Below are 15,571 nucleotides of genomic sequence, written 5' to 3'. Positions count from 1 at the left end.
GGGGTGGCTGGGTGATAGACATTGGGGAGGGTATGTGCTAGGGTGAGTGCTGGGAATTGTGTAAGACTGTTGAATCACAGACCTGTACCTCTGAAACAAATAATACATTGTATGTTAAAAAAAAAAAAAAGAAGATAGTAGGAAGGGAAAAATGAAGGGGGGAATCGGAGCGGGAGACGAACTATGAGAGACTATGGACTCTGAGAAACAAACTGAGGGTTCTAGAGGGGAGGGGGGGGAGGGATGGTTTAGCCCGGTGATGGGTATTAAGGAGGGCACATATTGAATGGAGCACTGGGTGTTATAGGCAAACAATGAATCATGGAACACTACATCAAAAACTAATGATGTAATGTATAGTGACTAACATAATAAAATAAAATAAAAATTTAAGTTGCTATCAAGTCAGAACATACCGTTTTATACATAGGTTATATGTGAGCTTCACAGTAACTACAAAGCAAAAACTTATAGTAAATGTATGAAGAAAATGAGAAAGGAACCTAAACATAACACTGAAGAAAGCCACCAAACTAAAAGGGAAGAGAGAAAAAGAAGAAGAAAGGGACAGAGAGGAACTACAAAAACAGCCAGAAAACAATGAACAAAATAGCAATAAGTACATACCTATCAATAATTACTTTAAATGTAAATAGACTAAACTCCCCAGTCAAAAGATACAGAGTGGCAGAATGGCTAAAAAAAAAAGACCCATTTATATGCTGTGTACAAGAGACTCACTTCAGATCTAAAGACATACACAGACTGAAAGTGAAGGGATGGAAAAAGACATCCCATGCAAATGGAAATGAAAAGAAAGCTGGAGTAGCAATACTCATACCAGACAAAATATCAGACTTTAAAACAAGGACTGTAATAACAGACAAGGGCATATAATCATAAAAAGGTCAATCTAACAAGAAGATGTAACATTTATAAATATATATGCACCCAATACAGGGGCACCAAGATATATAAAGCAAATATTAACAGACCTGAAGGGAGAAACCAACAGCAATACAATAATAGTAGGGGACTTTCACACCCCCACTTACATCAATGGATAGATCATCCAAACAGAAAATTAATAAGGAAACATCAGCCTTAAATGACACATTAGACTAGAGGGACTTAATAGATATATGCAGAACATTCCATCCAAAAGCAACAGAATAAACATTCTTCTCAACTGCACATGGAACACTCTCCAGGATAGATCACATGTTAAGTCACAAAACAAGTCTCAATAAATTCAAGAGCATTGAAATCACATCAAGTATTTTCTGTGAGCACAATCAATTATAAGAAGAGTGGAAAAACCTCAGAAATGTTTGAGATTAAACAACATGCTGCTGGGGGCACCTAGGTGGCTCAGTCGTTAAGTGTTTGCCTTCGGCTCGGGTCATGATCCCAGGGTCCTGGGATCGAGCCCCACATCGGGCTCCCTGATCTGCGGGAAGCCTGCTTCTCCCTCTCTTGCTCCCCCTGCTTGTGTTCCCTCACTCGCTGTGTCTCTGTCAAATAAATAAATAAAATCTTAAAAAAAAACAAAAACAAAAACATGCTGCTGAACAACCATTGGGTCATCAAGATAATCAAAGAAAATCAATAAAAAATACCTAGAGACAAGTGAAAACAGAAATTACATACCAAAACCTTTGGGATGATGCAGCAAAATTCTTTCTAAGAGGGAATACATAGCAATACAAGCCTACCTCAAGAAACAAGAAAAATCTCAAATAAACAATTTAACTTTACTCCTAAAGGAGCTAGAAAAAGAACAAATGAAGCCTAAAGTCAGTAGAAGGAAGGGAATAGTAAATTTTAGAATGGAAATAAATGAAATAGAGACTAGAAAAAAATTGGGAAAGATCAGTAAAACTGAGAGCTGGTTCTTTGAAAAGGTAAACAAAATTGACAAACCTTTAGCTATACTCACCAAGAAAAGAAAGGGAGAAGATTCTAATAAAATCATAAATCAAAGAGAAGTTACAACTGACACCACAGAAATATGAAGGATCACAAGAGACTATGAACAATTATACACCAGCATAGAGGACCACCTAGAAGAAACAGACAAATTCCTCAAAACATACAATCTTCCAAGACTGATTCATGAAGCAATAGAAAATCTGAATATACCAATTACTAGTAAGGAAATTGAATCAGTAATCAAAAAATTCTCAACAAACAAAAGTCCAGGACCAGAGCAGCTTCACTGGTGACTTCTATCAAACAAAGATTTAATATCTATCTTTCTCAAACTCTTCTAAAAAGGGGCACCTGGGTGGCTCAATCAGTTAAGCGTCTGCCTTCAGCTCAGGTCATGATCCCAGGGTCCTGGGATCCCAGCTCAGCAGAGCGTCTGCTTCTCCCTCTGACCCTCCCCCCTCTCATGCTTTCTCTCACTCTCTCTCTCACTCTCTCAAATAAATAAATAAAATCTTAAAAAAAAAAAGACTCTTCTAAAAAATTGAAAAGGAGGGAACACTTCCAAACTCATTTTATCATTATTCTGATACCAAAACCTGATGACACCATAAAAAAAGAAAATTAAAGGCCTGTATCATTAATGAACATTGATGCAAAAATCCTAAACAAAATATTAGCAAACCAAATTCAATGATACATTAAAAGGGATCATCCACCATGATTAAGTGGGATTTATTCCAGGGATACAAGGATAGTTCAATACCTGCAAATCAATCCACGTGATTCACCACTTTGACAAAATGAAGGATAAAAAGTATATGATCATCTCAACAGATGCAGAAAAAGCATTTGACAACATGGATGGACCTTGAAGATATTATGCGAAGTGAAGTCAGTCAGATGGAGAAAGACAAATACCATATGATTTCACTCATGTGGAATCTAAAAACATAAAACAATGAACAAACAAAACTAAAGCAAACTCATAGATATGGAAAACAGATTGGTGTTTACCACAGGGGAACAGGGGTCAGGGGGTGGACAAAATGAGTAGAGGGGGTCAATTATATGGTGATGGATGGTAGCTAGACTTTTAGTTGTGATCACTTTGTACTGCATACAGATGTTGAATTACAGTGTTATATACCTAAAACTTATATATAATCTTATAAACTTATATAAACTTATATAAAATATGTTTTTCCTCAATTAAAAAAAAACCTCAACAAATTATTGTTCTAAATTCCCAGTTGTTCCATTTACCTGAGAATTTACTGCTAAAGCATCAGTACTTTAAAATTCATTCTAAAACTCTTTGATGAAAATTCTTGTAAAATAGATCGGACTTTTTGTATGTCCTTTTCAACCTTGGATGCAGTATACTAAATCTTATTTACCTTTTTCTGTGTGACTCAGGGCCATAAGGATCAACCTTATTTATTGTACAGTGTTGGGATACAGTGATGTTATTATAGGGTGAGGAGCCATTTGCTCCTCTATTAAATAATGTCTTTGTGTCGGCATTCAGGTTTTCTGCCTCCTCTCCTGCTCTCATTTTCTTTAGTCTCAGTGTGCCTGCTGGTAGTAGCTTTTTACTTCCCTCTCTTATGGGGGTCTAATCTACTGATGGAACCCAACCAACCAACTTTCTAGAATCATCTCAAGTGAAATATAAATAGATTCCAAGGGACAATCTATGGAATTCTCCAGTGAGTGTCCAGGAATATTAGTGTGTGGGCTTTGTCACATCCTTGCTGCCTCTTAGAGGCTTGTTTTCCTCATTTTTTGGTTTGGGGCAGGGTTCCAGATGGATGAAGTGTTATAGTGCAAAAGTTCTCTGTGGAACGGAGAGAAAGGCTAAGCTAACTTTACTATTCATATTCTTTGCAAAAAAAGTCAGATCTTTCACTTTAATTAAAAAAAAAATCACAATTCTTAACCTAAGCAATATTTTTTTCTGTTGTAAGCTTAAATCATACCTCCAATATAATAAACAGCAAGCCTATGGATGATTCACTTCCTTTCAAAAAGGATTACAGAGAAGACAATGAATGATTAATATGAACAATCTGTCATGCCTCCAAAATAGCTATTATGCAAATAGTAAGGAAGGTTTAGTCAACCTCCATCACTTCTTTCCTCTTCATAATAATACAGATATACAGAAATATTCTTATTTGTATTCTCTCTGTGACTCAACCATGCTCTGTATCATAACACTGTCTAAACCTCAGGCCTCTTAGATGTTAGTCTTTTCTTAAGTTTCAATGAGAGCACTTTTTCACTTTTTGTTATACAACAGTGGATGGTGAGGATTCGTCATGTGTTATCAGGAGTAGCACTAAAACATGGTCTGCAACTTCCAGTGGAGTAGAGTCTCTTTAAAAGTAATACATGGTAGACATTTCACTCAAGTATAATTAAATCTTTATTTGATCATTATTTCAGTTTATAGCCAAATATGAAAATAACTCTTGTTTTTTTAAAAAATAATTTTTAAAAATCTCTAGAACTAGTCTTCTTTAAGTGTTCATGTGTTTAAGAAATCACTTTTTAGAGGTTTATAATTAAAGCACACCCTGTTATCTGTAAAGACAAATTAAATCAGCTGCCTGGCTTAACAACCAAGATCTTCATGTTGCCACACACTGGGCACTAATTTTCTCTTGGCCTTCCCCTGGGAGGATTTTTGCAATTTTTTCCCCCTGACAAGTTTTATTGCACAGTAGGCCAGGATGCTGACTTCTTACAACACAATTTAGAGAGAAAACCTTCAATCTTTTGGCAGTATCTATTGGAAGATTTTTTAAAGGTACAAGGCTGTACCTTTCTGAGATTAAATATATTTTATTAAATATATTATATTAAATATATTTTTCCTAACATATGGAAACAAACTGAGTTTAGACTGGTAATCGAATGAGTGTCAATTTGAGAAGTACATTTTACCTTTCAAATTGGATTAGGCATAGATGTGAATATTTTATATGCTGTACAAACTCTGAATTGCTAAATTAGATGCCAGTGCAATTTGTTATAACTCTCAAAAATACAAGAACTCAAAACATTAACTGAATTGTTTTCTTTTAAACCTAAAAACCAGTCTTGAAACATCTGGATCTCTTGAAATTCATTTCCATTTAAATTTCCAAAGAGTTCAATAACAGTCATGTTTAGGTCGCTGTCATTCTAATCTAGAGGGGTACCTTTAGGTTGATTTATGGTTGCTTGATCAACAGAACAAGATCTTGGCCTCAAGTTTCCATGTAGTTCTCCATTTTTAAATGATTTATAACATTAAGCTTATGAACATAGGCAATTTTTACTACCTCTACTTTCTCCCCTTTGATTTCCCACTGGTTTCTTTATCTCTTAACTATCCTTTCCTGATGAGTAGTTGGATACGGATGTTAATGAAGCAAAAGTCATTGATTCAGTCCTGATAAGGATCACTCAACTTTCTTTTTGCCCCAGGCTGCCTTGCTGCCCTTATTATGACCAACGCACTCCTGTAACTGTACCTTCAGTCACATCAACCAATTTTTATTCAGCCCTAGACAAAGAATACTGTCCATGGTGTTGGCTCTACCTGAAAAACGGTAGACACATTCATTTAATTCCATGTTGCAGTATAAAAGTTGAATTGTAGAGCAGGATTGTCCATTCACAGTGAGCAGCTGGAGCTTTTCCTTTGCGGGGGCTCAAGGCCCTGATTTAAGGCTATAGTAATGAATCCCAAAGTAAGGAATTCTTACTTCATTAATTTCTATCAGGAAATAATCATTGTTTTGGATCTTCTAGGAACCAAAGAGGTTGTTGTAAATGTGGATGATGATGGAGTAATTTCATTGAACTTTGAATGTGATCAGATGGCTCCAAATTCTCAGTTCAACTGGTCCAAAGATTATGTATCCACTGAGGACTCTCCACGATTAGAGGTTGAAAGCAAAGGCAACAAGTATGTACTGTTTCAATCTTAATAATGGGTTTCCTTTTCATGATAGGAAAGTGAAGTAAGCTAGTTGCTTTCTATTTCAAATACTTAGTATAAGGGGATAAAATCACAAATATTGTATATCTGGTCATGTAAAAAGTAATAACCAATGTCAGCCTTAAAAAATAACAATCCTTATAAAAATACTTTTCACGTTATTTCAGTTAAAAAGCTTTCTCATATATTATCTCATTTGTGATGTTAGAAAAGCTTTGATTGACATAAAATCAGCTTTAATGATGATTCTTGTTATTTTATGAAATTTTGTAATCTTAAAGTAATGGTGAGGATGCTTATGGGGAGAGAGCAAGGAAGAACTTGCTACTTGCTGGTTCAAGTTATGGTGAATAAAATGGGCTAGGTATAATCTCTTCTGCTTTTTTCACCACCACTTATAAGTGACATAATAACACACTGGAAAGAACTCTGTATGGGAAGCACAGGATAGATGAGTTCTAATCCCAGCTCTACCAGGGGCTGGCTCTGTGACCTGGGGCAGCTTTTAACTTCCATGGGCCTTGGATTTCTTTTTCTGTAAAATGGGAGAAAGCAAAGGAGATTAATTTTGTGATCAGTTACTTCCTTTTACATCCAAGAATCTAAGTTTTCTTTTACTTTGCCTTGCTTAGCATATTTACTACCATATTGGATTGCATTTGGTAAAGCAAAATGCTTTTAAGTATTATTTTTATTACGAAGAAGCCCAAAATATCTCAGAAATAAAGAAATAGTAATTTTGTTGGAGAATGGCAAGGACATACTGAATATAATTAAAAGACATTTTTCTGTCAGTGTGCTATAAAGTCCTTGAAGTAAAACATAAATTTGGTGGGGCACCTGGGTGGCTCAGTCGGTTAAGCATCTGCCTTCGGCTCAGGTCATGATCCCAGGGTCCTGGGACTGAGTCCCACATTGGGCTCCTTGCTCAGCGGGGAGCCTGCTTCTCCCTCTGCCCCTCCCCCTGCTTGTGCTTGTGCTCTGTCTCCATCAAATAAATAAAAATAAAACCTTTAAAAATATATAAATTTGGTCAAAGAAAAGACAATCAAACTGTAAAATTTTCTTCTGATTTGTGCACTTACTAACATTTATATATTTGGCTGACCTTAGACACTGACTAGCAACATCACTCACCAAAGTTAGAAAATGCAGTGAACTAAACCATTGACCCATTCACTTATTCATTCCACAAATATTTATTAAGCACATATTATGCTGGAAGACACAAAAGGACATGAACCAGATCTTGTCCTTAACGGTACAATGACTATATAGTAGAGACGTATGGATAATAAAAGAGGCAATACCAGTGCAGTATGATAAGCTCAAAAAGGAAAGTGCAGGGGATGACATAAAGGAAGCACTTGGAGTTGCCAAAAGAAGGTTCTGCCCTGTGGCGGAAGGTATTTTTTAGGCTCCCCAGCAAAGGCAAATCAGCTAAAAATACTTTTGTTGGGGGTGGGTATTGATATGCAACATAATTTGGGGATGGGATATTTGTACCAACTCCCCACTCCTGTCATCCCACCCCCGATTCCTGGGAGGAGGTCAAGAAAGTCTTCCTAGAAACAGCTTAAATGAGCAGGTTTCAGGTCAGTAAGGGGAGATGGGAACACGTGCTCCCAGTGAAGGAGTTTCCTGTGCAGACACCTAGAGACAACAGTAGACGTGGGCTCATAGACCCTGCACAGCCTCCCTTCTTACAAGAGTATTCTGTTCCACAGAACGAAAATGACCTTCAAGGACCTGGGGATGGAAGACTTGGGCACTTACTCCTGCGGTGTAACAGAGACTGATGGAATAGGGTCAAGCTACTTGATCGATGAGGAAGGTAAATTCAAAATCATTCCATTTATTGGGGCACCTGGTGGCTCAGTCCGTTCAGCGTCTGCCTTGGGCTCAGGTCATGATCTCAGGTCCTGGGATGGAGGCCCACGTAGGGCTCCCTGCTGAGCAGGGAGTCTGCTTCTCCCTCTGCCTCTGCCTGCCGTTCCCCCTGCTTGTGCTCTCTGTCTCTGTCTAATAAATAAATAAAAATCTTTAATAAAAAAATAAAATCCATTCACAAGTCTAACGCTGCTTTGATTCAGCAGTGATCCTCTAGGATCAAGTGACTTTCGTTTTAGTTGTTCAAGTTTAATTGTTCTTTTTTTCTCCCTACAGAGCTGAAACGTTTACTAGCTCTCAGCCAAGAACACAAGTTCCCAAGTAAGTGTCCACAGTACATCCACAGAGTTTAGCAATCCTACTGGGTGGTGACTTGTGGAATAGGTCAGGCAACAACTCTCACAGGATTAAGAGAAGAAGCTCTTAAGAACACATAATGGAACATACACTGGTAGCTACAAATGTGCTTTCCAGAAGGGCTGCTTTTATCTTGGCCATTTTTCTAAAGAGATACAAATACTACACATCCCATGCTGTTACGTAGTGAAGTGTCAGGTTACACAGGTGTAATAGCTGAGTAGTTAAATTCTTCACTTTTTGGCTATGTACTTTGGAATCCTATATATTATATGATACTGGATACATTAATCCACATGTTTTTTAGGCAAACCGATCTCTTCCTAAGCAATTTAATATTAGCACTTAACAGAAGAATCATACTTCTAAAAAAAGATAATCTAAAGACATTATCTACCATTTTAAACTCCTGGAAAATGAGGTAAAGATGCCCTAGTCAGAAAAAGAATCCCTCTGAACTATCTACAAACTCTTCCATAAAGCACTTTCCACATAAAAGATTAAATTTCGCAGTTGACACCTAAGAGAGAGAAGTCTGAAATGATACTAGGAAAGTTCCACTGACCTGATACGTTCTCTTGCCATTGATATCTATTGGCCACACTAGTGGATCATCCAGGAAGTTATACCCTGGAGTTTGAGACAACAAATGGAGAGTGATAATACACACTCACTCTTTTAAAGCAGGAATTTTATTTTTGTTTTGTTTTGTTTTACCCTTTAGTCCCTAAAATACAACTCCTTCACCAATACAGACTTTTCAGGAACTCAGGAAACTATACCATGACTCCACATTATAGACAAAACCCTGTATGTTTCTATATGTACATTTTTCTAGGAGGAGGGTCTGTAGCTCTCCCGAAATTCCCAGTGAAGGCTCTGACTCAAAAATAAACACACACTGCTCTGGAACTAATCGCCTGACTTCTTTTCCATTCCCAAGGAATCTTGTTCCATCCTGAGGCTGAATGTTAGTGACCATTGGCCTCAGTTGTTATGTTCTCAAAACCAACGTTGTTCAACAAAGAGGCACAATGGGGTGCCTGTGGGGTGTGGGTGTAGAATACAGACTTTCTGAATTCTGGGAGAGAACCATTTCTCATCTGTATGCTTATTCACCATAAAACTAGAAAAGTAAGACTATGAGTGGTGTCTTCAAAGTTATATTATTTTTTAATTGCATGGAAGGTAGAAGTTTGGCTTGTATTCTTTGTTCTGTACTTTTGACCCACTCTATGAACCTTAGCAACTCAATTTTTATTTCCCCATGCCTTAGTTTCTTTTCTAGAAATGGCTGTTGTAATCGTTTATAGCACCTACTGTATAGAGATGCTGTGAGAGATCCTTGAACTTTTAAGGAAAAATATAAATATTGATGGAAACAACAGTGATCCTCAAAAAATCCACTTGTAGAAGATCTGTCTGCGAGCTATACAGGATGCTCTACCTTCACGTCCCAGGGCTGTGAAGTAAGGAGTGTAGGAGAGGGTCACTATGTTGAACACAGCCAGACCCCATTAGTGATCAGACTGCCTCCTCCCAAACATTGGTGGAAATGGAGAGAAACCGCAGCATCCACTAATCTAGTCAGACAGTAAACATTGGCAAAGTGTCTAGGCAACAGCTGGTCCAAACAACATTTACATTTAGCTTAAAAGATGGAGATGAGACAACACGGGGTGTTACTGTTGAATTGGAGGTGCCCAAGCCTCCCTGATGTTCAGTGATCATATGGACTTGGAGACAGTAGTTGTCTGATGTCAATGTCATGTATACTGAGAGATTTATTTTGCATAAGCATGATCACTCTAATTACTGGTTCTAGGAGAGAGAGTAGCAGCAAACTCAGGTTCCCTTTTTATTAGAGACCTGGTGTGGCATTTGAGTAGGCAGAGAGAGAGAGAACTCAACAATGTGTTAAAAATTCTGACATGCAAATGTCAGATCTCCTAACCCAAGGGAGATTTGCTTAGCCTATTGAAGTGGCATTTTCAAGAATACAGCTCCCACACTTTTCTTCCCCCGACTGCTAGTAGATCAGCCTGGTGGCTACCTGAATATTTTCAGAGATCTGATGAAGAGTCAAAGCAGCATATCTAATTTCTCAATTTATACCCACTTCCTGGCGGTAAATGTTGAACATCATTAAGTCTTTTTGTGAGATTTTGTAAGTTTTTAAATGGGTCTTGTTTCTTACAGAATGTAATAAAGAGCATGGTGCTCCTTTATCCCTTGGCACAGTAAATTCTATTTTAAGCTGTTTTCAAAAATATTTTGAAAAACACTAAACATATGCCTTAAACCTACAAAAAATAGATATTTTGCTGGAGCAAATTAACTGCCAGAGAAAAGAGTGTAAGGAAATTTAGGACTGAGAAGAAGTAAAAATGTATAAAGCTAAAAACAGAAAATAGCCTAGTTGGTCTTGCCACTATTGATATTAAGCGGCAGTGTAGAGAGACAGCTTACTTAAAGATTTCAAGGTATTGTGAGGTAGGTGATGGAAGGTATATTTCAGTATTGTCAACATCCTGCATAATATCTCTTGGATATTACCCCACTTGTACCCATATACCCTATGTGTACAGATATATGCAAGCACATATACATAAATTGTATCTATTTCGTATGTCCTCTTAGGTGTCAACATATTATATTTTATAATTGGTAGTTGTAGGGTGTTGTTGAAGCAACTGGTGGAGGAAAGAGATACCAAAATATTAATAGCCAAATTTATAGAGCACTTGTTATATGCCAGAGTATTTATAGGGTGCTGAAAGGGAGTGTATCATTTAAACTCCACAGTGACCATAAAAAGCTCGGTTCTAAGGTGATTTAATTTTAGAGGTGTATGAGGCCCAAAGAGGTTGGGTAACTAGACCAGATGTACACAGTGGATACCCATGGTTAAGCCCAAGTGGTCTGACCCTAACCAGGACATGACTGTTAATGTGTATACACCTGCTGTTTGCCACCACACCCTCTCTGGTGATTCCTGGTAGCCAGTGTTTCCTCGTGTGATGTTCCTATTACTCAGAGAGGGCAGTGAACACTAAGGGAGCTTGAAACTTCCAGGAGGACATGGCCTTTCTCCTCCATCACCACTATGGTCCCCTTAGGTAACTGCAACACTCATGTATTAAATTTCCCAGAACGAGGTCTTCAGACTTTCTCAGGAAAGATTCTACTCTCCATTCTCCTCAAGAGTTACTTGTAGCAAGTAGGAGTGTCCTGTAGGGAGAAAGCTTAGCCTCTGCTCTCACAACTCTGGAGTCTGTCCTTGTTGCTTTACTTAGACATGCTCACACTGGCCAATCACTACTGTTCTTCAGAATGGACAGCCAGAACCAAGAGGAGCACAGAATAGAGGGAATAACCCTGGTCTCAGCTCTGCTGCCCAGATATGTTACTAGTCTTTCCTGGGGCTCAGTTTTGTCATCAGTAAAATGAGGAGAGAAAAGAACTCACCTTTCCTGAGCACTGGTCATTATTCACAGTGTCTTAGTGTCTTCTGGTACTGTATTCATTGTTCTTGGTGGTCTTATGAGGCAGATCATATCCATGTTAGCAAGTGAGGAACATGAGGTTTCCGAGAGGAGAGAACTGTCCAAGGTCACTGTGTGACATCAGAGCCCATCTTCAGTGCATCACAGACACTCTGCAGTAGATGACATCTGAGCCTCTGTTTAGTTCCTCATGGGAACAAGTTTATAACTGAGTTTCACAATGACTATGGAACAGCAAATGAAAGGCATCCCTTAAAGTTTGGAAAGGATAGTTTTAGGATAAGTACAAAGAAATTTTGATGTATATTTGATACAAGTTTGGGAAGCTTACAATTTAAAATGTAGCATCTGTTGAAATTTTGAGATTAGTTTAAGAACCATTTAGAGACAGCAAAGGGTGATGATTTCTCCTAAAGGAAATGAAGGACTACTAAACTTTGAGAGACAGCCATGGTTTTCAGCAGAGTTTGCCCTGGAGCTACCGCTGATACAAAACCATTGGAGGAGACTTTATAGAGAACATTTTCAAGTTACAAGAAATTTAGAAAACTGTTTTTGAGGGATATCAGCCAACTTTTAAAATTTCACCCAGACTCAAATGGCTTAAGCAATACAGGTATATATCAGAGATACCATATGGTTCCTTTACTTTCTTTGTGAGGCAAGCCATGCTATATCTTAATATGCCTTCTTATTAGTGACTCACATATTTGCCTCTGAAAAATGTTTCCTTGTCTAAGAATGTAAATGAATTGGCAAACCAGTGGGATGGATAGAGTTTAAATGATAAGCTAGTTCATCTTGTATATATCAACATTAATTCTGTTTTAAAATTCATTTTTAAAAACATTTGAAAGAACCTCCAAAGTGAGTTTAATTGTTGAGAAAAATAAAATTTAACTCCTTTCCCAGTATTTTGAAGTAATTAAGATTATAGAATATTGGAGCTGGAAAATCTCTTAACCATTTAGGACATTCAGTACAGTCCTATTCATTTATAAATGAGTCAACTGAGGCCCAGATATGTGAAGTGACCTGCCTAATATTACACAGTTGCTGATGTTGGACTAGGCTCCAGCTCTCCTGGGGCCAGCCCAAGACTATTTCATCACACTTTGTTATTGTCCCTAAAGCCACAGTAGAGAGTCACCCAGGTTAGGTGAAGGAACCCTGGAGGTAAGTTTATCTTCCTCATTTTTACAGTTGAGATATCTATGACTCAGGGAAGGTGAATGACTTGCCCAAAGTGGCAGCAGGATTAGAACCCAGGTCTTCCATCCTTGAGTATCATTCTTTCCCTACAATGTTCTTACTGCCTCCAGGCTTTGCAAGAAGCAAGGTGCTGTATTGTCATTTCCATTGAGTGTTTTTTCACTGAAAAATCGGTATTAATATAATTGGTTACCAATAAAATTACTGTTTTTGTTTTTATTTTGCATAGCTGTCCCAATTAAGTCAGAGTTGGCAGTTGAAATTTTGGAGAAAGGCCAGGTCCGGTTTTGGATGCAGGCTGAGAAGCTGTCTGGCAACACCAAAGTCACCTACATATTTAATGACAAGGAGATTTTTGAAGGACCGGTATGTTTTACCCTTTTTTTTTTTTTTAAAGTTTTTATTTATTTATTTGAGAGAGAGAGAATGAGAGAGAGCACATGAGAGGGGGGAGGGTCAGAGGGAGAAGCAGACTCCCTGCCGAGCAGGGAGCCCCATGCGGGACTCGATCCAGGGACTCCAGGATCATGACCTGAGCCGAAGGCAGTCACTTAACCAACTGAGCCACCCAGGCGCCCTGTTTTACACTTTTTAGATTCTAAACATATCACTGTACAATGTGCTGAGGGAGCCCTATTAAAATGCAGCTAAGTTGTTATGAAAACCACTGGGTGCAGGGTGGGAAAGTAAAAAAAAAAAAAATAGGGAGAGGAAAATATAGATTGATTATATCATATTATCCAAACTGGGACACTGTTGAGAATGAAAGAGGGTTCTAGTAATAATTTTTCCAGGACAAGAATCAAACCAAAACTGTCCCAGGCAAATCAAGAAGTATGGTTACCCAGGAAAATAGAGCTGCTCTCCTGAGAAGCAGAGGAGTCAACGTGCTTACCTGAACTTACATACTCACATCAGAAACCTCAGCAGGAGCTTGGTTCTTCACAGGGAGGAAATGGCCTCCATTGTTCCAATGGCTCAGAAAAAAATGCAGCAAAAATATCTTTCCTTACTTTTCTGCTGAAAAATGCAGTACATTTTTATTGTAAAAAAAATTGTAAAGACTCAAAAGGGACAAATCACAAATTCTCACAACTTTTTAATATACACATTGGTTTATACTTTTTTGGTCTTTTTCTACACTTCTCTGTGTGTGTGTGTGTGTGTGTGTGTCTATGGATGTCTTCTTTAATTTACGTAGGTGTTTGTATGTATCTACTCTTTTCTTTGCTTTTAACATAAACATAGTTTCCATGGATAGAGTTACAACACCTGCACTGTATTTGTCCTCCCAGAATCAAGCCAGTGCCCAGTGGTACTGAAGAACTTGGGTTTAGGAGCCCTGGCTCTTACCGGGCTATCACAGGTATAAATGAGAGTCTCAAAAGATGGGAAAGAGGTGTGATATGTGGCCTGTTCTCCTTTCATCAAGATATGTTTCTAAAACATTTCAGGATTCATTAGTGAGTGGGAGAATGAATAACATAAATAGCAAAAAAAAAAAAAAAAAAAAAGTAATATATTTCTTTTCAGCTCATTTAGCAACTGTGTATAGAACCTGAGTAAGTCACACAGGGTCCACAGTGGCCCATCTTCTCTGTTTTCAAGATATTCTCCTTGATCGCCGTGCTTATCACCTGGCCAGTAGAGGGGAAGGAAAAGCATTGTTGGCATCACTGTCTGCTGCCACAGCCATTTAGGGACCACTCGTGCACACACATTCATAGATGCACTCCCCTTCATGTGTTCACACATGGTTTCATGCTGTTGTACACATGCGCACATACACATACATACTCTGAACTTGGAGAACTGTTCATTGTCATTGCAGTTAGTTCTTACACTATTTCGTTGGGTGGAAATTAGTGTCTTAGGCTAAGTTCCCTAGAAGGACAGTCTGAAATAGAATTTCTCTTTCAATTGATTTATAGGGGAGTACTCTCAGGAGTGGGGATTAGGGAAACAAGCTAAGGTAGAGGAAAGCAAAGCAAAAATGTGGTCTTGGTTGGAGACTGGCTTCCTACAGGGGACACTCTGAGGCATGAACTGCCGCACACAGTTGATCCCAGACCTGAGCCTTCGTTCTGTGACATTTTATAGGAAAACTTCATTAATTCAAATCCACTATAAAACCTGCACTTGTATGCCCAAGGGCTAAGATTTATCTTTACACTGAAAAAAAAGTTGCCTAAGCCATATGATAAAATAATTACAGAAGAGTAGGGCAAGTTTAGTTTATTAGGAACAAATGAACTTCAAATGCTTTGGAAGCATTTTTATTCACATATTAATTCTGCAGATATTTACTAATTGCCTGCTATAGGCCATGCATGCACAAGACGTGAGGGATATAGCAACGGACGAGACAAAAACACGCCCCTCACGCTGCCTATTGTGTGCCATTATTCTACTAATTAAAACGAATGTAATCTGGAAGGTAAAATGGGAATCTAAAAACACCTTTTTTTTTTCAAAGATCTTATTTATTTATTTGACAGAGAGAGAGACAGCCAGAGAGGGAACACCAGCAGGGGGTGTGGGAGAGGGAGAAGCAGGCTTCCCGCTGAGCAGGGAGCCTGATGTGGGACTTGATCCTAGGACCCTGGGACCATGACCCGAGCCGAAGGCAGACGCTTAACGACTGAGCCACCCAGGCGCCCTATATTTTTAAGATTATTTATTT

At 38.3% G+C, this 15,571-nt stretch overlaps 1 protein-coding gene across 1 annotated transcript in view; it reads left to right on the top strand.

Annotated features, from left to right (window-relative positions):
- The window catches only part of MYOM1 (myomesin 1), a 149,087-nt gene that overhangs the window by 111,894 nt on the left and 21,622 nt on the right, over positions 1–15,571 (top strand). The window contains exons 25-28 of the mRNA XM_081802546.1: positions 5,734–5,890; positions 7,651–7,757; positions 8,090–8,134; positions 13,118–13,254. Coding sequence (XP_081658672.1) covers positions 5,734–5,890; positions 7,651–7,757; positions 8,090–8,134; positions 13,118–13,254 — 446 coding nt within the window. The remainder of the gene's footprint in view (positions 1–5,733; positions 5,891–7,650; positions 7,758–8,089; positions 8,135–13,117; positions 13,255–15,571) is intronic.

The sequence above is a fragment of the Leptonychotes weddellii genome, chromosome 13 (assembly GCF_054177405.1).
Source record: "Leptonychotes weddellii isolate Sample4059 chromosome 13, ASM5417740v2, whole genome shotgun sequence".
NCBI classification, from domain to species: domain Eukaryota; kingdom Metazoa; phylum Chordata; class Mammalia; order Carnivora; family Phocidae; genus Leptonychotes; species Leptonychotes weddellii.
Note: the sequence above shows the minus strand (reverse complement) of the source record. Positions and strands in the feature narration are given on the sequence as shown.